This window comes from Desmodus rotundus, chromosome 1, assembly GCF_022682495.2.
Source record: "Desmodus rotundus isolate HL8 chromosome 1, HLdesRot8A.1, whole genome shotgun sequence".
NCBI lineage: Eukaryota > Metazoa > Chordata > Mammalia > Chiroptera > Phyllostomidae > Desmodus > Desmodus rotundus.
This window is the reverse complement of record NC_071387.1, coordinates 168,375,863-168,399,862: the sequence shown is the minus strand read 5'-3', so window position 1 is coordinate 168,399,862 and position 24,000 is coordinate 168,375,863. Positions and strand designations below refer to the sequence as shown.

General features: G+C 36.3%; 1 protein-coding gene across 4 annotated transcripts in view; it reads left to right on the top strand.

Moving 5' to 3' along the window:
• Nucleotides 1-24,000, top strand: part of TNPO1 (transportin 1) — a 93,466-nt gene that overhangs the window by 17,363 nt on the left and 52,103 nt on the right. For 3 of the 4 annotated variants that reach the window (XM_053912769.2, XM_053912761.2, XM_024578649.3), the window contains exons 2-3: nt 20,906-21,019; nt 23,814-23,889. In XM_053912769.2, the coding sequence (XP_053768744.1) occupies nt 20,915-21,019; nt 23,814-23,889 (181 nt within the window). In that variant the 5' untranslated portion in view covers nt 20,906-20,914. Of the gene's footprint in view, nt 1-20,632; nt 20,773-20,905; nt 21,020-23,813; nt 23,890-24,000 lie in introns of those variants that run through there. The other variant, XM_024578650.4, reaches the window with a different exon arrangement.

The following is a 24,000-nucleotide window of genomic DNA, read 5'->3' as shown; positions in this document are numbered from 1 at the left end:
CTGGGCAAAAATTGCCAGAATTATATCAGTTTAGTTCTGTAACTAAAACTTAACCTTTGAAGTACCATAACCTGTAAGGATTTTACAAAAAAAACTTTATATTTCAAACCTTCTTGCCATCTTAAAAAGAAAAGTAAAAGGTGTAATTTAAGCTTTTGATGGTTCTGTCATTATTATGAGTAGCAAGCATTATAACATAATATATTAAATTCTCTGGGGTCTTTTTCTCTGCCCTATTTATGACTTCAAACAATTATACTGTTGGAGAGGTTCATTATTTTTCTTATAAGGGTAATGTATTTACAATACTGAAAAACATTTTAAGAGAAAATAAAAAAGGACTCATAATCCTAACACCCCTAATACACTGGTAGCTTTTCATTATTTCATTCCAGTCTTTTTCATTTAATAATTTTGCCTTTATCTTATATATGTATTTTTTTCCTTCTTTGTAGTTGTTCTCTATCCACAACATTTTAAATCATTTTTAACTTTTTATTAATAAACATTTTTCATGTCATTATAGAAATTACTTAATGATTTATCAATTATTTTCTTAGTAGCCCAGCAGTTGAATGTTGTATTATTTACCCATATGTTTATTGTTTTATTAGAAATAATCTTGGGATAAAAATCTTTGAGATAACACTTTTTTTTCCGTATTTAGGATTCTTAAGATACAGTCTCAGAAATGTAATCATGAGGACCAACGAATAGAAAGGCATATGGCTCTCAATATAGATTGCTGAGTTGATTTCCAATAGGTTGCATTAGTTTATATTATTATCAATAATTTGTTAAAAGTCGATTCATCATATCTTTAGTAGTGCAGTATATTATTGTATAAAATTATCTTTGCTAATTAGTCTGACAACATTACTTCATTGTTACATTTATTACTAGCAAGGTTCAGCATTTTTTTTGTTGTATTTCCTCTTGTGAATTTTTTTCATGTGTTATCTCTTGGTTCTCAATTAGTTTTCCAGATAAGTAAAGTTATTAATGTATCATATCTTGTTGTATTGTCTGACTCTATTGTCATAACATGCTAGGAGCTCCCTTTTATATTTGTTCAAATAAAGAATATGTTTGTCCACCGTGTATGTAAATAGTGGTGCCTCCTGGAAATGCGTGATAAGGACGTTGTAGGTCCTGTGAGATGTGGACTGAGTCTCGGGAAACAAGTACTGCCCGAAAGCTGTCATTGTATTGAGGGTGAATTGCCACTGTGCCTACATCTCCCACTGGCATAAAATGCTAATAAAATAAATATCATGAGCTATTCTTTCCCTTGATGGCAGCAGGGGCAGTGGTTGCAATTGTTCAGAACCAAAACAGGATAATTTGGAAAGGGGAAGGGAGAGGGGTGGTAGAAATATAATAGATGAGTAAGGGATTGTGTTGTCTATAAAGAGAGCGCACACCTGACCTGGCAGCTGGCTCTATTCTTGGTTTTCTCTATTCTTCGTAGTCAGTTTATTCTCCATCATCTGAGTATATTCATTAAACTCAATGCCTCTCAGAGACTTGCATGTCAGCTCTCATATTTATTCTGCTGTTCATTTTAAGGAAGTTGATTTCCATGATAATCATCAGCCTTCATTGTACCAACCTCACGCAGTTCCTAGAGAACTTCCTAAAATGTTCAGTTCCTTTCACTTAAAGCAAATACATTCTGGGAATAGTTTGTTATAATATACATAATCACATGATTACATATTTAAATAGTTATTTAATATTTCTATTCTGATGTAGCTTTTTTGGTACCAAGGAAGAGCAACTCATTCAGATTGGCTTAAGAGAAAGAGGTAGGTTTATTTTAAGTCGTTTGTGGAAATGGCTATTAGGAAACAAGGCAGCACCCAAGAGCAGTTACTCTCATTTTGCTGGACCCTGCAGTCTTTCTCAGAGCTTCCTTGATTGTCTCTGTGCTGATGAATTCTCTTCTCTGTTTGCGTAGAGTTTCTGCCCCTTTATACTTTTGTTTTGCACATGGAATCTAATGAGGGCCATATGTCTACCACATCGTGACCTTTTAGATTCTGCTTTGAGGTGCATGATAAATGATCCTAGTATGTCCTGTTCATATTTCCTAGAAAGGAAATCCAATTGATTTAGCTAACCTTTTTTGCCAGGATTAATCACGTGGAGGGTCAAGTGCCCAATCCTGGTTTAATCAGTTGTGTTGAGGATACGTGGTCCTGAAGCACCGACCTTGCCTTTAGCCCCGTCACTTAGACGTGGGCTGTAGGCTACCCAGTTCCCTTTAGAAAAGGCCTGAGGGTTTATTGCTAGAGACCTGTAAGGAAATCAGTGCACTGTACCCCCCCCCCAAAAAAAAAAGTAGGAGGAAAGAACCTCATAAAGTAGAACTGGATGTTCTAACTATGTTTTTAAAAATAGAAACCAATTTTTCCTCTTAATTAATTTGTAAAGTTGATTTTTAAGTCTTGATTTCTGCATTTATTTTAAATAAAAGGATTAGATTAATGTCTAATTGTATTTTTATTCTGAAGATGAGATGTTTATTTCTAATTATAGTTAGTTTAAATTGACAGTTCTAATTGTGTGGGATGAGAGGGATAGATAGTGATAAGGACATGATCTTCAATTAACTGATTAGCTGGTATCTATTTGCATCTCTATTTGTAATAGGACAATAAGCCAAGGTTCGATTTTAAGGGCATATTCTTATAAACCGAATGCTTTCTTAGTGTGCAGTAGATTAGTGTTATCCTTCATGTGCAGAATAATTTCAGATTTCTTTACCATCTCTCGTTCTAGGTTTTCATTAATTTTTTTATGTCTTGACCTTGGTTGAGTCTCATTGTTTTTTTGTTATACTAATAGAAAAACAGACTTGAACACTTAACAGAATATATGCTATTATTGTTTTTGTATTAAACTGTTAGTTGTATAGTACCATCCTTCGAAGAACATTATTTCCTCCTTTTTTTTCCATTTGTGGACTATATAGAATTTACCTTGTGGTATTCTTCCCTTATCTTTTTTGCACACTATGAGGACTACCTCAATCAACTACTGAGTTTTCACACTTGGAAGATTATTATAGATTGTTATATTCATATCTGATTTAATATTTACACTTGATTTCTCATTCTTTTCTTTGTTCCTCCTATTTCTCCAATATTTCTTTTGATTGTTCTATTCCTTTAGAATATTATCTCATTTAAATGACAGATCAAACAGCCTATTTTGTTGCATATTCTTTGATCATACAAAAATAATTTATTTTTCATCTTAACTCTATCTGAGAATAGAAACTGCCATCAGTAAATCTGGGCTTTAATGATAATTTCAGTGACGGGTAGTGAAGTGTGAAGGGAATGAACATTAAGGATCTACTATTGCAGCACTTTACATTCTGATTTAATCTTTTCATCAACCCCATCGCACAGATGACTAAACTGGCACAGGACTTTAATCCACTTTCCTAAAAATAAATTTAGAGAATTGGAATTTGAACCCATGTATCTATAACATTTGGAAACCTTGCTTCCTCTGCTGTGTCTTCCTGCTTACCAGGAATAAACAGTCTAGAACAATATTTAGCCCAGGATCTAAAACTGTAAAACTTGATTTTCTTTTATGTTTTTCCTACTGTCTGTCTTTCCACTACTGAAATCTGAGTATGTACCCATTACGTATGAGTGAGATTTCAATGCACAAAGGGAAGATTACATAAACGCTAGTGATAATTAGCTTACTGACCATTTAACCATTTATCCCCTTTCTATTTCACTGTCTAAACTGCTCTGACACTTTTCCAATTCAGCCCTTGCCAGTGAACATAGCACTATATTTCTTCTCTTTTTACACTTGAAAATGTGGAATATTGAATCAAATTAACAATCAAGAATAGTTTGGGACATGAATTAGAAATTCCTAGGGCCCTCACAGTTCAGAACTTGAAGAGCAATCTAACAGCAATGAAACAGTATACTAGTTACTTACCAAACTATCTGTAATGGCTGTTCCCATGTGTTATCTGATTTTCAAAAAATTATCAGCCCCCTGTCAAGTTTACAGGCATGTCTCACTTTATAAATATGTAGATTCTAAGATATTGAATCATAGCCTGTCTTTTAATTGTTCTGTGAATTAAAGAAGCAGTTTGGAGTAGAAGAAACATTCCACCAGAAATAGGAAGACATACATTGTTGCAACTCAATGTTTCTTTGAGAAGTAATAGCAAAACTTTCTTCTTTCTTTATTTTAAAAATGTTTTTCATATTTGACATATAAGTGACATGTATAAGTTTAAAATGTATAATATAATCATTTTATTTTTTAATTTAATTTATTTATTTTTAGAGAGAGGGGGAAGGGAGGGAGAAAGAGAAGGAGGGAAACATCAATGTGTGGTTGCCTCTCACGCACCCACTACTGGGGAACAGGCCTGCAACCCAGGCATGTGCCCTGACTGGGAATCGAACCAGCAACCCTTTGGTTCACAGGCTGGCACTCAATCCACTGAGCCACACCAGCCAGGGCCATAATGATTTTATATATATGTATTGTGAAATGATTACCATACAAGGTTAGTTAATACATCTGTCACTTTACAAAGTTACAATTTTTTTTTTAAAGAATGAGGGGTATGTATGAGAACTTTTACTCTCTCAGCAGCTTTAAAATATGTGATACAGTGTTATTGTAATTACATGTTGTAGTTATATCCCTAGAACTTACTCATAACTGGGAGTTTGTACCCTCTGACCACCTTCACCTTTTGTCCCCCTTCCTTCTGCCCTTGGCAAATGTCAATCTGCTCTCTGTTTCTGTGAGTTTGGGGTTGTATTCTGTGCTTTTTGGGGGGGATCACAAAAAAGTGAGATCACACAGTATTAGTCTTTCTCTGCCTGAATTATTTCAGTTAGCACAATGTCTCAAGGTTCATCCGTGTTGTCACAAAGGGCAGGGTTTCCTTCTGTTTATGACCAAATAATATTCCATTGTATACGCATATGTACATACCACATTTTCTTTATTCATTCTTCAGTGGACATGTGCATTGTTTCCATGGCTTGGCTCTAGTAAATAATATTGCAGTGAACATCAGGGCGCAGATATCTCTTGGACATAGTGATTTTATTTCCTTATAATATATATCCAGAGTGGAATTGCTAGATCATGTAGTATTCTATTTTAGTTTTTTGAGGAACCTCCATCCTCTTTTCCTTGGTGACTGCACCAATTTATATTTCCACCAACAATGCACAAGGGTTCCCTTTCTCGTCATCCTCACCAGCACTTGTTATCTCTGTTCTTTTTGATATTAGCCATTCTAACAGGTTTGAGGTGTTACTTCATTGTGGTTTTGATTTGCATTTCCTTGATGATTAGTCATGTCAGCACCTTTTCATATACCGGTTGGCCATTTGAATATCCTCTTTGGGAAAGTATGTATTCCAGTCTTTTGCCTATATTTTAATTAAATTACTTGCTTATTTGGTCTTTTTGTTGTTGTTGTTAGTGAGTTGTACAGATTCTTCATATATTTAGATATTAACTCCTTACCAGTGGCTTGCAAAATTTTCTCCTATTCCGTAGGTTGCCTTTTCATTGTGTTTCTTTGGCTATGCAGAAGACTTTTAGTTGATATAATTCCACTTGTTTATTTTTGCATTTACTGCTTGTGCTTTGGTGTCACATTTATGAAGTCATTGCCAAGACCAATGACAAGGAACTTTTCCCCTATCCTTTCTTCTAGGAATATTTTGGTTTCAGGTCTTACATTCAACTCTTTAATCCACTTTGAGCTCATTTTTGAGCAGCGTAGGATAGGGGTCCAGTTTCATTCTTTTGCACATGACTATCCAGTTTTCCCAGCACCGTTTATTGAAGAGACTATATTTTCCCCATTGAGTATTATTGGCTCCTTTGTAAAATATTAGTAGATTGTATATGTACATGGGTTTATTTCTGGGTTCTCAATTGTATTCCATTGTCTTTGTGTCTTTTTTTTTTATGCCAGTACATTGTTTTTATTATTATAGCTTTGTAATATAGTTTGAAATCACGAAGCATGGTGCCTCTGCCTTGTTCTTCTTTCTTAGGATTGCTTTGGCTATTCAGGGTCTTTTGTGGTTCCTTGTTAATTTTAGGATTGTTTTTTTCTATTTCTGTAAAAAAAAAAGCCCATTGGAATCTTAATAGAGATTGCATTATCACTGGATGGCTTTGGGTAGTATGGACATTTTAATAATATTAATTTTTCCAATATATGGAATATCTGTCCATTTGTTTGTGTTATCTTCAATTTATTTCATCAGTGTCTTATAGTTTGCAGTGTACTGATCTTTCATCTTCATGGTTAAATTTATTGCTAAGTATTGTATTCTTTTTGATGTTATTGTAAATGTGATTGTGTTACTTTTTTTTTTTTCAGGTAATTTGTTGTTAGTACACAGAGACACAACTAGTTTTTGTATGTTGTTTTTGTATCCTGCAACTATACTGAATTCATTTATTAGTGTCTTCAAAGAGTCTTTAGGATTTTCTCTGTATGAGATCATGTCATCTGCCAATAGAGATAATTTTACTTCTTAATTTCTGAGTTGGACATATTTTATTTCTTTTTTTCTTGCCTTACTGCTTTGATTAGGAGTTCCAGTGTTTGAATAGGAATGGTGAGAACAGGCACCTTATCTTGTTCCTGATCTTAAAGGAAAAGGTTTCAACCTTTCACTCTTGAGTATGATACTACCTATGACTTTGTCATCTGTGGCCTTTATTGTGTTGAGGTGTGTTCTTTCTATACCATTGGTTGAGAGAGTTTAACATGAATGGATATTGAGTTTTGTCAAATGCTTTTTCTGCATCTATTGAGATGACCATATGATTTTACCTTTCATTCTATTAATGTGATATATCACATTGATTTATATATGTTCAATCATTCTTGCATCCCAGGGATTAATCCTACTTGAACATGGTGTATGATCCTTATAATGTGCTTCCGAGTTTGGTTTTCTAGTAATTTGTTCAGAATTTTTGCATCTGTATCAGGGATATTGTTCTGTGGTTTTCTTCAAGTATCCTTATCTGACTTTGCTATCAGGGAAATGCTGGCCTCATAAATGAATTTGGAATTGTTCCCTTTTCTTCAATTTTTAGTTAAGAATTTGAAAAAAGAATTGATGTTAATTCTTCATTATGTGTTTGGTAGAATTCAACATCTGTTCCTGAGCTTTCCTTTGTTGGGATACAATCTGATTGAATTTCCTTACTCATTATTGGTCTTTTCAGGTTTTCTGTTTCTTTATGATTCAGTTTTGGTCAGTTGTGTGTTTCTAGGAACTTACCCATTTCTGATAGGGTGTCCAGTTTGTTGGTGCATGATTGTTCCCAGTAGTCTCTTATAAATCTTTGTATTTCTGTGTTATCAGTTGTAATGTCTCCCTTTCATTTATAATTTTATTTGGGTCCTCTCTCTCTCTTCTGTTTTTTTTTATCTTTTCACAGAATCAACACTTAGTGTTGTTGATCTTTCCTATTGTTTTTTATTCCCTATTTCATTTATTTCTGTTCTGATCTTTATTATGTCCTTTTGCTAACCCTAGACTTAATTGTTCTTTTTCCAGTTCCTTGAGTTGTAAAATTAGGTTGTATATTTGATATCTTTCTTTCTCTTGATGTCTGTGCTTATGGCTATAAACTTTCATATTAGAACTGCTTTTGCTGTATTTTATACGTTTGGGTACATTGTATATTGTTTCCATTTTCATTACTCTTAAGATATTTTTTAAATTTTTCTTTTGATTTCTTCTTTGTTCCTTCAGTTGTTAAAGATTATGTTGTTAATTTCCATTTATTTGTAATTTTTCTAGCTTTTCTCCTGTTACTGATTTATAGTTTCATACCATTGAGATCAGAAAGATAATATAATGCTATCTTGAATAATGCTATTCTTGAGAATTATTTTGTTACCTAAGAGATGATCTGCTCTTGAAAATGTTCTGTGTGTACCTGAGATGGATATGTAATCTGCTGCTGTTGGCTGGATGGACTGTTCTCTGTATGGTAGGTCCATTTGCTGTGTAGTGTTGTGTGCCAGTCTGTTTGCTTATTGCCTCTCTGCCCCGATGATCTCTCCAGTGTCGCGAGTGGGATATTAACGTCCCAAACAATTATTGTTTCACTGTTTATGTCTCCTTTTAGTTCTGTTAATATTTGCTTTGTGTATTTAGGTGCTTCAATGTTGGGTGCATAAATATTTACAACTATTAAGTCTTTTTGATAGGTTGATTCCCTTTTTAAGATTTTATTTCTTTCTAGAGAGAGGGAAGTGAGGGTAAAAGAAAGGGTGAGAAATATCAATGTGAGAGAGAAACATTGATCCATTGCCTCTTGTACACACCCTGACTGGGACCAAACCTGCAACCCAGGCGTGTGCTCTGACCAGGAATTGAACTGGTAACCTTTCACTTTGTGGGCTGACACCCAGACAACGGAGCCACAATGGCCAGACTAGGTTGACTCCTTTATCATCATAAAATGAGGTTTTTGTCTCTTTAGACCATTTTTAGTTTAAAGTCTGTTTTGTCTGATACAAGTATAGCTACCCTCTGCTTTCTTTTGGTTACCATTTGCTTGAAATATCTTTATCCATCTTTTCACACTCAGTCTGTGCATGTCTTTAAAGCTAAAATGAGTCTCTTGCAGGCAGCATACCATTGGATTTTTATTTTAGTTCATTTATTCTGCCATTCTTTGTGTTTGGTTGGAGAATTTATCCATTTACATTTAAAGTAACTATTGATAAGTAAAGATTTACTATTGTCATTTTGATCATTGTTTTCTGACTGTTTTGTAGATCCTCTGTTCCTTCCTGTCTTGCTGTCGTCCTTTGTGATTTGATGGCTTTTTATGATGATGTGCTCTGACTCTTTTATCATAATCTTTTGTGTATTCACTACAGATTTCTCCCTTGTGGTTACCCTGAGGCTTACATAAAATATATTTCTATCATCCAGTTTTAAGCTGATAAGAACTTCAATAATATAAAGAAACTTTATACTTTTATTTCTCCCACCATCACATCTTAGGTTATTGATATCACAATTTCATCTTTTTTTATATACTTTTTATCTAATAACAAAGTATTGTGGCTATGGTTGTTTTTAGTATGTTTATTGTTTTAACTTTTAAACTAGAGTTGCCAGTGAATTACATATCACCATTACAATGTTGTAGAATCTGTTTTGCTATGTATTTACCATCACCAGTGATTTCTACAAACTTATATGTCTTTACAATATTAATTAGCATTCTTTTAAGTCAGATTGAAAAATGCCCTTATCATTTCTTATAAGGCAGGTCAAGTAGTGATGAAATCACTCACCTTTTATTTGTTCAAAAATGTCTTTTTGTCTCCTTCATTTCTGAAGGACAGCTTTGCTGGGTATAATATTTTTTCTTTCAATATTTTGAATATATCATCCCACTCTCTCCTGGCCTGCAAAATTTCTATTGAGAAATATCGTGATAGTCTTACAGGGGCCCCTTGTATGTTACAAGTTGGTTTTCTCTTGCCGCTTTCAAAATTCTCTCTGTCTTTGACTTTTGACCATTTAATTATAGTATCTTGGTGTAGCCCTTTTAGGGTTTAACATATTTGGGATCTTTTGGACTTCATGAATCTGAATGTTCATCTCTCCCCTCAAGTTTGGGAAGTTATCAGCCACCTAACCCAACTCTTAACATTTACTAACCCAGTGACTTTTAGGAAGTTAACACCACTGAAACTTGCCTCAACTCACAGTGTGGTTTTGAGTATTAATTGAGACAAAATAGGAAAGTACTTTGAAAATTATTAAGCACTATATATTTACCTGAAGCCACTTGGCAATGATCAGTCAACATTCTGACTGATTATGAAGTCTATAATCATGAAATTTATAATCGTTATGATACTTAAGAAGACTTCTAAAAGAGTATTTTCTTTTTCTTAAATTGATATCACTGAAATGAAAACTGCTGGAATAAGATTAACATATTCAATTACAATAGTCAATTAAATGTAACAATAGGAAGATCTAATAATTAGTCTCTAATAAGGCTAATTATGAGTCTACAATGCTAAAAGAATCAGGGGCCTCATTACTTATTTTGTATATTTGTATTTTAAGGTGTGAGCTTATTATTTAGAAAGGTGTACTTTCAGTTTTATGAATGATTTAATATTGCCATTTGAAGAAAGATGTGGTTATCACTTGCAATATAAGTTGATTTGGAATATGAATTTAAATCATATATGGCCAATCAAGGACCATACTTATCTAGTAAGTTTTACTTTTAATTTACTTAACATATTTAATAACAACAACTTATGTTATTTCCCTCCCATGTTTTGACTTTTCCCAAATTTCCTTTTCTAAGAACTTAAGTGAAACTCCTTACCTAGCCTCTGTAAATTACAAAGTAAATGAACATTGCATTAATAAATTGCAACACATGTGGTATTTACTAATGTATTACAAATTATGGTGTGACTTTAAATAGCATGTTCTAATGTTTTGGTTTTCATTAAAGATATTTTTCTAGTTATTAGTAATGTTTTCATATTAGTCAACACAGTCTGCATCATATTCCTCTTTCTCCTATTTTCTGTCATTTCTAGTGTAACTAGAACACTGCTGCTCATTAGAATAAGAAACTAGTGAAAATTTCCAGGAGCAAATTTATTAAGTTAACATAATGATCCTCAACTGGCTTTTTATTAGAACTACCTGGGAGTTGTTTAATGCTACCAACGTCCGGGTGTCTGGGCCCCACCCCTGCATTGAATCAATTGGGAGACATATTGAATGGGCATTATTTTTTTCTCTCCAATGAGTATAATGTGCAGTCAGGGTTGAGAACCACTGGTTTAAATAGCTTGACATGGAGAGTGAGATCAATTCTGATAGTTAAATCTGTTGTAGAAATCAGCAAAGAATTGGTGTTTTGATGATGCAAATTATGTGATCAGAAATATATGGGAAGTATTACTCCTATTAGTCTTGTACTTCAGTTAAAAATAAAAAGCTTAAACTCTGAAAGGCAAAGTGCAGTTTTCACACATGAACTGAAGAAAACACACACTAATCAAGAGAGCTGTTGAATTCTTGGTGATGCATAGAATAGAAAGGGAAAGAAAAGTATACCTAAGAAGTGTACCCGAGAGTTCTGTTAAAGGTCAGTCAACATGTTAATAGAAATAGCAGAATAAGAATTATGTCAACACAGGTATCCTGAGTCAGGTGCATCATGGTTTGAGTCCTGCCTTTGCTCATTACCATCTCTGTGACTTTGGACATATTACTTAACTTTTACTAAGCCTGTTTCTTTCTGTAAAATGAAGATAATAATAGTCTCTACTCATGGAATTAAAAGAGATCGTGCTCGTAAAGCACTTAGTATAATTACACACATAGGAGCACTGCATAAATGATAACAGGACTGCAGTGACTACGAGGCACAGTCCAGACTTGGAGCCACACAGATTTGATTTGGAATGCCCAATCTGCCGTATACTGGCTCGGCAAGCTCCTTCACCTCTCTGAACCTCAGCTGATATGAAATAGAGTTGATCTCTACCTCATAGTAGTGTTGTGAATATTAAATGAGCTGAAGTGTTTAGGAAGTAACCTGGTTTTAGATTGGGTTGACTTTTGAGATCAAGTTTTCCTTCTTATCACCTGCTGACTTTGTTGCTAGATTTTTTTTTAATGTTTGTTTATAAATTTTAGCATTTGAGTCACATGTCTAGTCATCTTCACAGGTCGTCCTGAAAGACAGCTTTAAAAATACATTTGTTTACATTTTCCTTAGTACCTATATTTCTTTTTTTTTCCTATTAATCTCTCAGCTTTTAAATGACAATAAGTTTTAATGCCAGAGGATTATAATTTTTCCCTCATAGCATAATTCTTCCAAGTGGTGAACAAGATCATTTGCCCTAATAAATCAATCAAGGACAATTAAAAAATTTCTTTGTGCCTAGCATCATATAGCATCAGAGGGTCTGTATACTGGGGACCCCGCCCTTTAATCTAGTAGAGATCATTTACTCAAGTAGCTTGGGCTCAACAGTTGGTTTTGCTCTTTTTCATTTTTCCTTTTGATCCTTTACCTCTGATTACTTTATAGAATCGCTTAAAGGACTTTCTTGTTCCACTGATAGCTACAATTTAACAAGCCTGTTGACATTTTGATTCTTTGATATTAAAAAACCTCATATTTTAAAAGTAGGTAATCAGCTGCCTTTAGACTTTTCCTCCTTTCCCTTCATTCCTGAACTTTGGTTAAAATTCTCATAAAACTTTTACTAAATAACTTTTTTGAAAAAAACCATGCTCTTTTTAGTCCTTTGAATATCTCTGATTTTCTTAAAATTTCTTTTATTGACTCCAGAGAGAGGCGAAGGGAGTGAGAAAGAGAGAGAAAGAAACATCGATCAGTTGCCTCATGCATATACCCCAACTGGAGACTCAAGTGCTCTGCCTGGAAATTGAACTTGTGACCTTTTCGTTTGCAGGACAATGCCCAACTAACTAAGCCACACTGCCCAGGGCTGGGTTTTTTTCTTCTTGTTTATCATAGCATCTTTTTGTGAAAAACCAGCATACGAGACATTGGAAGTCTACAGATCTGATTCATAGTCAGCAAATGATTCAGCAAATTACTTAAGCCATATTTTGATTTTGTCTGCTTGTCAAAAGAAGATAATACTTGCCCCTACTTACAACAAAGGGATATTGTGAAGCTTAGATTTAGAGTACTTGAACTCATTTACCCAGTGCTCTTGAAATATCTCAAATTAATATATTTTCACATACATACTGCTTTTACAATCTATTATAATTTTTACAACAGTAAAATACAATTTTTACTTTTTACCTCACTACAAAGGTGCCAAATACATGTTATTTCTTTAGTATACAAGTGGTTTTACTTATTAGTTTCAGTTTACAGAAATTGAAAGGCAGTATATAAAAAACTTAGAGACTGGACTCTGGAGCCAGATTAGTTGGATTTTTGAATAATGGCTCTGTCACTTACGATCTGCCTAATGCAGAGCAATTGACTTCACTGTGCCCCACTTTACTTAATCTGTAAAATATAGCTATTATTAATATATAGTGTTCTGAGGAATAAATTAGTTAACATATGTAAGTACTTAGGAGGACACTGCCTGGTACTCAAAAAATATTAGCTATCACTATTATTGATGAAATAATAGATGTGTTTAAATACCTAATATTTAAATATCAAAATTTTTGGTAGTATTTTGGCTAAGAAACATGACAGCCTTTTCCCTAACAAACTAAAACTTTATTTTAAATGCGTGTTGGGCTATTAGATCTTCCTATGGCTCCTCCTGTCTCTCCAGTGATTTCCCGCATTGCAGCCTGATGGCTTTAGGTGTTTTTCTTTAAGATTTTATTTATTTACTTATTTTTAAAGAGAGAGGAAGGGAAGAGGAAAGAGAAGGAGAAAACATCTGTGAGAGAAACATTCTGTCATTCTCTATTCCTCTCTCTCTAAAAATAAATAAGTAAAATCTTTGAAGAAAAAGAAAATTAACACAATACTGAACATGATGAGTAGATGAACCTCTTCTTGCCATATCTACTTCCTAGGAGGAATACTCTTCCTCATTTTTATTCAGTCATAGATTTTACCAGTTTATAACCCCCTTCACAAGTTTTCTGTTAGCCTTGGGATAGAGTCCAAACATCCTAACATGGCCTATGAGGTCTTCCTGGCCCTTGCCTTCCTCTCACTTTCACTTTTTGGTAATTCCTGCTAGATGCCAGATAAAAAGTCACTTTCTCAAGGAAGTCCCTCCCTGATCTCCTACCTGTTAGCTTAATGTCCCCACAGCCTCTCGTGCTTTCCCTTCCTAGTCCTTCTGCACTGAGGCAGTGTTCCTGTGTGGGCAGCGGCCTACTAGTTGGGCGGTGCTATTGTCATGCACAGTGTAGGGTTGGAGGGTGCTGGATGTTTACCAGTAAGGATTGTCTTAAGCACTGCATGACTTTTGAATGTCCCACTAGACAGTCACATGGGCAACCAAAAGACCCCTGTTTTTAACTATAGACAGAACCTAGAATCTAACACAATTTTACATATGCACATGGAATTTTTTTAGTATTTTTAATTAAATGCTGAGTCTTCCAAGAACAAAACTACTGTATTATTGAGGGAAGATTGTACCTTGGTTTTTTTTTGGAACTCTACCAAGAGTTGTTCATCATTATTGGAAATCACGTCACTGATGGCAACGTTTATCACATTCATAGTGATTCACCATGTAGGTGAAAACATCTGACTTCTCAGTAAATATTTGTTTGAATTTAATTGAAATTAAAAAAAAAAAAAAACAACTCTGAACCAGATGGGGGAAAAGCACTTCTCTCTTTCCTGACAGAATATACTTGCTTTTCTCCCTCTTCCCATTGCACTTCATTCACACACTTCATAGAGCATCTATCTGTCTCACTAAATGAGGACTTAGTGAGGGCAAGAATGATTTTTTTATGGACCTTTGAATCTTTAACACTCACTGAGTATATGGTAGTTGTTCAACTTAATATTTACTCAGTTGAATTCATGGCAGCAACAATAGTATTTATTCAACAACTATTTATTAAGTCAAATTCTGGTAGGCAATGAAGGCAAAAGGACACTGTCCCTGCTTTCAAAGAACATAAGAACTAATACTAAAAACAGACCTGGAAATAATTATAATACAAATCACTTTCTAAGGTGGAAAAAACTATAAACTACAGATACGTAATGAAAAAAAATACACTTTAGTCTTGTGGGGAGGTCCTGAAATAATATCACAGAAGTGAAATAGTATCTAGTATCAGTTATAGTGCCAAGGAAGACTCGTAGTAAGTATTTGGACATTGAATAGGTCAGCATAACTCTGAAGAATAAGAGGAGTTTGCCAAATGCTGCATTTAATGAGGGCATTCCAGATCAGCCATCCCTATTCAAATGCTCAGAGGAATAAAAGGTGCGGTTGATATTGCTACTGGAGCATGAAGTTGGAGGTTGAATGGTAAGATATTAAAGCCGTATGTGGAGGTGATGTACTAGATCATGAAGAGCCTCTTCCATGAATAGAAGTTAGATTTTTATTTTGCAGGTGGTAGAAACCATTGATGTAACGACTAAAACTCTTTATTTTAAATCATACTGTATGCCAAGCAGGTGCCTATAATCCTGTTACAGAGTTGGTATGTTCTCATTTTACAAAATTCTCATTTTATAGGGAACAGCTCAGAGATGAACTGTTTAGGTTTTCACAGCTACTAAGTGGAAGAACTAGGGTTTAAACTTAGGTGGGTTGGATCCAGACCTCCTGCCTGCTTTTTAAACTATATTTCACAGCCCCTTCAGTAAGGAAGAAAGTAGATTATTTTTACATTTATCAACCAGTCTGGAGTCTTTACTTCACATCATTCTCAACTCAAGTAAGTCGGTTTTTTATGTAAATTTAAATTCTTAACAGTGTGGACCTTAAATTTTAGTCTTCTGATGGCCCAAAATGATATCTTACAGTAATTTACCTCTTGCAGGACATTTTTTATTCTGGTGCCATCTTCTATCTTGATAGTTCAAATAACTCTTGACTTACTGAAATACTTTTTGGGGTGGGGGAGTGTCACCCTTGAATGTTATAGACCAATCAGCATGACTTAAGTACTCTAAAAGAGAAATATTTGAAATGCTACTGCTCCCCCCTTTTGAAACATTTAGATCTGTCTTCAACATGCAGAAAGAATGTTTTAAGAAAATCCAATATTAATCTTGATATTCTGTTTAATTAATATAGATACAGTTTACTATTTAAATTATTTCTGCCTCATAGGTCTGGTGTGTCTAGTTAGCTTGAAGTACTTCAGACATTCTTTGAATAAATGTGTGGTCGTTCAGCTACCCGAAAATAAGATTCTTCCTAATTTTAAAGATTATTAAAATGTAAATTCTAGAGATAGAGGTGATGGTGGTTGCACAACAAGAATGTACTGAATGCCACTGAACTGTACAATTAAAAAAGGTTAAAATGCCAAGTTTTATCATTCTAAGAATATTTTACCACAGTTTTACAAAACGTGGTATAGAAGTGCAGAGTGGCCTGACATCTCTTGTCAAGACATTACCAACCAGATATTTTTGAGAGCCTTTTGTTCCAGATAATTTGAGTAAAATGTGAGGGAACAGTTTACCTCAATTTTCCTTATCCCATCACCATAGGCTGATCGAATTAAATATTCTTAATACTAAGCTGTTTAGAAAGAAAACAGAATTCAGTCTGAGTGCAGGGATAAAGAAGGAAGTATGGTAATGACGTTATGCGACAGTCATCAAGAGGATGGATATGGTAAAGATGCCTTTGATTGCTACCGATCCCTCGCTTTAGTTTCTTGTTCAGAAGGGAAACTAAGTAGTTAAATAAGCTATCCAGTGTCACCTCCACAGGTATGACATGCACGTAGCAACTCCAACTCTTCACTAAGGCTCAGACTTTTAGGTTCCCCACCCTTCTCTATCCCAGTATCAGGGGAAATTAAATTTTTACCCATTAGATTCACCAAAAAATAAAATAAAATAATTAATGCGCTGGTGGAGATGTGGGGAACATATTATTGGTGAGTGTGAATTGCATGACTTTTTGGAAAGTAATCTGGTAATAACTTCAAAATTTTTTAGTACACATACTTTTGGCCTAATAATTCCACTGTGTTGCCTCTACTGTGTAGGGATATTAATTAGTACAAGAATGTTTTTGCTGTGTTGTTAGTTGTGGAAAAAAAAAAAAAGTAAAAGCAACCTGGAAGGCAATCAGAAAATGGTTGAATAAATTATGTTTTATCAATTCTAAAGACCAATGTAATCTGTTAAAATGTGAGTTAAATCTGTATGCATTGGAGAGAGAACCAAGATGGTGGCATAGGTAGACACACTGCGCCTCCTCGCACAACCAGAACTGACAGAAAATCCAACGGCCAGGAAGTCCGACACCAAGGAAATAAAAAGTAAACATTCATCCAGACCTGTAGGAGGGGTGGAGACGGGCAGCGGGGGCGGAGAGGACTCCTGTGGCCGTGGCGGACCGAGACTGGCAGAGTGTGGGACAAATGGGGCAGGCAGTCTGACCACTAGCAGACCCTCCGGCTCCACATTCGCACAGATAAACCGAGAGGGCCGGACTCAGAGTGGCGGAGACCGGGGAAGGCACAGCGGTGGGTAGCACCCGGCGACCCCACATTTGCCCACAGTTAAACTGGATAAGCTGCGGGGATCGAAGCAGACTGCGCAACCCAGGGCTCCAGCGCGGGGAAATAAAGCCTCAAACCTCTGATTAAAAACACCCGTGGGGGTTGGGGCGGCAGCGGGAAAGACTCCCAGCCTCACAGGAGAGCTCGTTGGAGAGACCCACAGGGGCCTGGGGCGTGCACAAGCCCACCCACTGGGGAACCAGCACCAGAGGGGCCCAATTTGAATGTGGGTAGTGGAATGAAATATTGAAATCCGGTGGAGAGTGGAGCAGGCGCCATTGCTCCCTCTCAGCCCCTCCCCCACGTACAGCATCACAGCGCAGCAACCAGCATTACCCCGCCCCGGTGAACACCTAAGGCTCCACCCCTTAAAGTAACAGACTCGCCAAGACCAAAAAAAAAATGGCCCAAATGACAGAACACTTCAAAGCTCCAGAAAAAATACAACTAAGCGAGAAAGAGAGAGCCAGCCTATCAGATGCACAGTTCAAAACACTGGTTATCAAGACGCTCACAGAATTGGTTGAATCTGTTCAAAAACTAGATGAAAAAATGAAGCCTATGCTAAGAGAAACAAAGGAAAATGTACAGGGAACCAATAGTGATGCGAAGGAAACTGGGACTCAAATCAATGGTGTGGACCAGAAGGAAGAAAGAAACATCCAACCAGAAAAGAATGAAGAAACAAGAATTCAGAAAAATGAGGAGAGGCTTAGGAACCTCCAGGACATCTCGAAACGTTCCAACATCCGAATTATAGGGGTGCCAGAAGGAGAAGAGGAAGAACAAAAAATTGAAAACTTATTTGAACAAATAATGAAGGAGAACTTGCCCAGTCTGGCAAAGGAAATAGACTTCCAGGAAGTCCAGGAAGCTGGACCCAAGGAGGAACACACCAAGGCACATCATAATTACATTCCCCCGATTAAGCAGAAGGAGAGAATCTTAGAAGCAGCAAGAGAAAAGGAGACAGTTACTTACAAAGGTCTTCCCATAAGACTGTCAGCTGATTTCTCCAAAGAGACCGTACAGGCAAGAAGGGGCTGGCAAGAAGTATTCAAAGTCTTGAAAGGCAAGGACCTACATCCAGGATTACTGTATCCAGCAAAGCTATCATTTAGAATGGAAGGACAGATAAAGTGCTTCTCAGATAAGGTCAAGTTAAAGAAGTTCATCATCACCAAGCCCTTATTATATGAAATGTTAAAGGGAGTTACCTAAGAAAAAGAAGATCAAAAATAGGAACAGTAAAAATGACAGCAAACTCACATTTATTAATGACCACACCCAAAACAAAAACAAGAGCAAACTAGGCAAACAACTAGAACAGGAACAGAACCATAGAGATGGAGATCACATGGAGGGTTGTCAATAGGGGAGTGGGAGGGGGAGGGGGGAAAGGTACAGGGAATAAGTAGCATAGATGATGGGGGGGGGAAATAGACAGGGGGAGGGTAAGAATAGTGTAGGAAATGTAGAAGCCAAAGAACTTATAAGTATGACCCATGGACATGAAATATAGGGGGGGAATGTGGGAGGAAGGGGAAATCGGAACACTGTAATAGCATAATCAATAAATATATTTTAAAAATCTGTATGCATTGGCTTGGAATGATGGTTTTGCTATATTATATGTTAAATAATTACACAGTTAATAATGTAGTATGATCTTTAAAAAACTACAACTATGTGTGTGTTTGAAAAATAGAGAAAGGTGTGAAAGGATTTTAAAGCTTTCTAAAGTTAAAAAGGAGAAAAGAGAGAGGGGAGAGCTCTATAATGATAGAAATTATAGAGATTACTTTGGGGTGGGTTGATGACAGAATGGGTACAAGAAAACCCTTGGTACAGGTAATCTATCTTGATGGGCGCATTGGTTACACAGATGTGTTCACTTTATAAAAATCCATCTAGTTGTAAGCTTATGATACAGGTTTGTGTATATACTATGCCAAATAAAATTTATCAAAGGTATGTCACAGTAATATAATGGGATACTATTATGTTTTTTAAATACTTTAAATAAATATGTACTATAAAAAGTTGGGCAAGAAACAGGACAATCCTGTTATTATAAAATATAATGTATATGTAAACACACAAAATGAAGACTGGATAGAAACACTACAGTTATTAATAAATATTATGTCCAGGTGATCTTTTTTTTTTAAGGGCAGTTTTAAATAAGGACAGTTTGCGGGGGGGTGTCAGTTATTTAGGAAGGTTGTAGAAGGTGGTAAGCAAAGCTGGATTACAGAGTCTTAAGCAGAAAATAAGAGTGAGGAAGGAGAGAGGGAAATGTTAAAAGAAAGAAAAAAAATGCTAATAACAAAGATGTAGTAAAGTCAGGTAATTTTTTTTTAACCCCTACCAAGAAGGTACTTCTAACTAGGGACTAAATTCAGCTGTCAAACCATCTGGCTGTAGTAGGGCCACATGAAAAATCCTCTCCTTCAGCAGACTCAATTTGGTTTTTACAAATAATAAATGCTTTATACTTAAGTTTTGTGTTTGTTTAAGCATTTATTTTTCATGAAACTGTCATTGATATAATAGTATCAATTGATGATGCAACTTGTAGTAGCTTAAAAAACCTATATTCTCCTCTTAATCTTTACTGTACTTACGATAACTGGCTGAGATCTTATTGTCCCATAGTTGCACATGGGTCAAATAGTACCTTTCCAGTGAGAGAATCAAATAAAAAAAAATATGAAAACACGTTAATAAAATTAAACACTATCAGTTGTACATTTCAGTATTTTTCTGGTTTTTCCTTCAGCCCTAAACCCTTGGGTGTGAAAAGTGGTTTTTTCAGGTGGAATTTATTTCACTTAATGAGTTCAAAAGTTGAAGTTTGGGAAAGAATGCATTTTTTAAAATCAAGTTCTGCAAGTGTAAATGCAACATTTAGTGTTAAATGTGGGTTGTAATTGTAATGCATTTTTTATATTTTAGACCAAATATTAGTATTTAGTGATTTTATATCAAATTGAAATGTAAACGTTTTTATTTCTTCTAAGTACTGTTGAGCTATCAGGGGAATTATCAGAGTGTTTTTTTTTTTTTAATCATCCAGTTTTCATCATATAGGCTTTTTTTTTCCTGTTTGAATCATCCTTCATTTTTCACCATGTTAACTTAAAATAGCTAATAACCAATACTAGATCTTTTCAGGTGTTTCGCGGGGAGTGATAAGGATTTGACTTTTAATTAAGCCTTTAAATCAGTAATAATCTTGAAGGAACTCGAGTTGTATTGGGTTGGAGAAAACTGCGTGGCATTAGGACCCAGGGGGCTCCCGTGAGCGGATCTAGGGGCCAGATTGCAAATTCGCGGTGACTCAGTCTGGTCGGCTCCTTGCGCTCGTCGGCCGCGGCGGCAGGAGCAGCAGACATTGGCGGCTGAGCCGCAAGGATCAGTTCCACGGGTTTCGTGGTCCGAGACTTCTTTCAGGGCGTCCAGAAAGGTCCGAGGCGTTTGGGGAGCGCAGGGGCCCTTCGGGCGGGGAGAAAGGTGTTGCTTGGCGTGGGGAGCCCTCGGGCCTGTGCGTGGGGAGTAACATTTGCTCCGTCTCTTCCTGTGTCTGGCTTTATTTGCAGCAAACCAAAATGGAGTATGAGTGGAAACCTGACGAGCAAGGGCTTCAGCAAATCCTGCAGCTGCTGAAGGAGTCCCAGTCTCCTGATACCACCATCCAGAGAACCGTGCAACAAGTATCCTTTCGGAGGCCTCGCCGCCCGCGCAGCTCGCCCCGCGCGGGCCCGCTCCTCCGGCGGGGTGGCTCCCCGCCGCCCCTCCCCCTCCTCTGCTCCCCGGATCCCTCCGCCCGCCGTCCTCCTGCGGGGAGAGGCGCGCCCGCCGCTGCTTCTGCCCTTACCCTCGCGCACGCGGTCCGGACGCCGCGGCCGCCGGCTTCCGGCCCGCGCGAGGCAGGGGCTCCGGGCCGACGCCCGTGATCGCTACTTGTGCAGCCTTCGGGTGGCCACGTCCCTGCCCGCCCACTGCTGACCTGCCAAGGAGGTGGGGAGGGGTGGGGAGTGGCGCGGGCGGCATGGCCGGGGTTCAGACCCCCGGCGCCCCGGCCCACACAATGCGCTCGGCGCGGTGGGGCCTGCGGGCTGAACGAGAGGCCAGGTGGAGGGCGCTGTGTGAGCGGCCGGGGCTCGCCCACGCTGCGTGCGGCCAGAAATGAGGTGGAGCTGGCGCGGGGTTTGAACTGCCGTCGTGTTGGGCCTGGGGTTACTTCCAGGCGCTTGCTTTAAAAGGGTTGGAGACCTAGAATTGGGGAGTTTCAGGCCTCACCCCTGGACTGTTCGTGCTGACACCTGTTGCAGGCTCCCTGGCTCCCAAATTAGATTTTCTTTTTAAATCTTTGGGCTCAAGGCTGTCTGTTCAATTATACAAGCTTTCACGGAGTTTGCTCGTATAGCGGTCCTATTGCTACGGTTTTGCACACAGAAAAAGTGAAGAGCAGCAAAACCTATAGGCACTTTCTTTCGTGCCCTAAACTGTGGACATGGGGTGAATTCTTGGAGACAGTAAAGGAAACAAATTTATTTACCTGACGTAAATAATTTTTTTATCCCTGTTATTTAAGACCAAAGAAGTTAATTCTCAAAAAAAAAAAAAAACCTAAAACCCTTAAGGCTGTTTTTGTTTTGTTTTTTCAGAAAAAGCCTCTTGATTTAGTAGGAATTTGGTAAGTCAGCTCTTTTAGTGTAATTTGGGCATATATACGTTTAAACACTGTAAAGGGAAACACTATACTTACACACCTAGATAAGTGTGTGTGTGTGTGTGTGTGTGTGTGTATGTATATATATGTATATATATATCAATTAAATGAAAAGAAAGCACCGGTAAATTTCTAAGTAGTACTGCACTGCTGTAACTTAAAATGTTCAGTAGATAAGTAAGTACTTAGCTTCTTGGTTAATATAGTGCTCATTTAAAAATGGAGATCTGCTGGAAATTTTTATAAAGCCATTTCTTTTGAATACTGTTAATACCAAGGGAAGAATAGTTTTGGGGTGTATTGGAACTTGTATCTAATCCTATTATGGCTCAGTCTTAATCTGTGTTATAGCTCTGAGAATGATAGAAGTTGAAACTTAATGACAATCATATGACAATTATTAGGCAAGCCCAAAACCATATGTAATTCCTAATACAGCACTGAATATCAAAATTTCTTGTTTTAGTATGTATTTATTGAATACTTTTTATGTGCCTGTGCTTGGGCTGACAATAAAATTTAATGTTTATTCTGCGTGCCTGGAGCATTGTATGCCCTCTACCTATGGGACAATTTAAATTTCAGTAAGTAGAGGCGATCAGTTTTTAAAATCTGCACTACTTTGTATTTTTTTTTAAATTTTTATTGTTATTCAATTACAGTTGTATGCCTTTTCTCCCCATCCCTCCACCCCACCCCAGTACTTTGTATTTTTAAAGTACCTAATGATGGCCTTGTTTTTTTGTGTCTCTTTTTAAAAGAATGTATTAGTGTTTTTATGCAGGCTTGGGCACTTTTTGAAAGATCATTATCATAATAGTATGGATAGATAGTGCCAGTTGTGAGAAAGTAAACCTTAGCAGGTATTTATGAAAAATTTATTAGCCTATCAGCATGCTGTTAGTCTTTGCCACTCTCTAAAAAAAGAAATCACTGGGTTTTTCTTGGTCAAAGAAAGTAATTAATGCCTTGGAATTTTTCTAGATAGTGATTTTGGTAGTTAATTCACATTCTGACCACTAAACATTGAGTATATTCTAGTATGTAATAAATAGATAATACAGTGTACCTTGTGTTTATATCATGGATTTAATTTGAAAAAGCTCCCTTGAGTAAAAACATTTGAATATTTCTGTCCATTAAAACACAATTAGGGATACTGTTAAAAAGTATATTAGAGGTTAAGAGAGCATAAAGAAAGATAAGACAGTATTATATCACTGTTGTGTGCCAACAGAATAAAATCCCTGCAAATTTATGTCACTGGAAGTGTTAGATCTTGGTAAACAATTGTAAGATTATTGCAGTGTAGTAATTTCATAACACTAACTTTATTTTATGTAATAAAATTGGATATGTAGGCTTGTGTATAAATGACATTTTATCTTAATGTTTGAATTCTAAACAAATGAGTAATAAAAGCACTTTTTAAGTTAAAATCTTTCTGGTTAGGATTTTGAAAGTTCAAAGAAATTCTATTTTGAAAAATATTTTTGCAATTATGAGCATGCTGAAAGTGGAATTTGGCTTATGTTGTAATGGGTATAATTGATACAAAATATTAAGTTTCATAATTCAGCCAAAAAAGCACCTAAGAGGTTTAACACAACTACTAGTGTATTCTTGGAATAGTATATCGATGATTTTAATGAGATGCCGAAAAAAGCAAGACTAAAAATACCACCAAAAGAAATTCTTGATTTTACGTTAAAAACGCTAAATTTTTTCCAAAGATTACACTGAGAAGTTTCCTTAACTACTGTTTGTTCTAGAAACTGGAACAACTCAATCAATATCCAGATTTTAACAACTACCTAATTTTTGTTCTGACAAAATTAAAATCTGAAGGTAAGTGGGGTCTGTGTTAATAACTACTAAAAGTGTTTTAAGGTCAGTTAAAATATACTGGGAATTATTGATTTCAAAGATTTCATTTTGTAGTAGCCACCTGCTTTACAG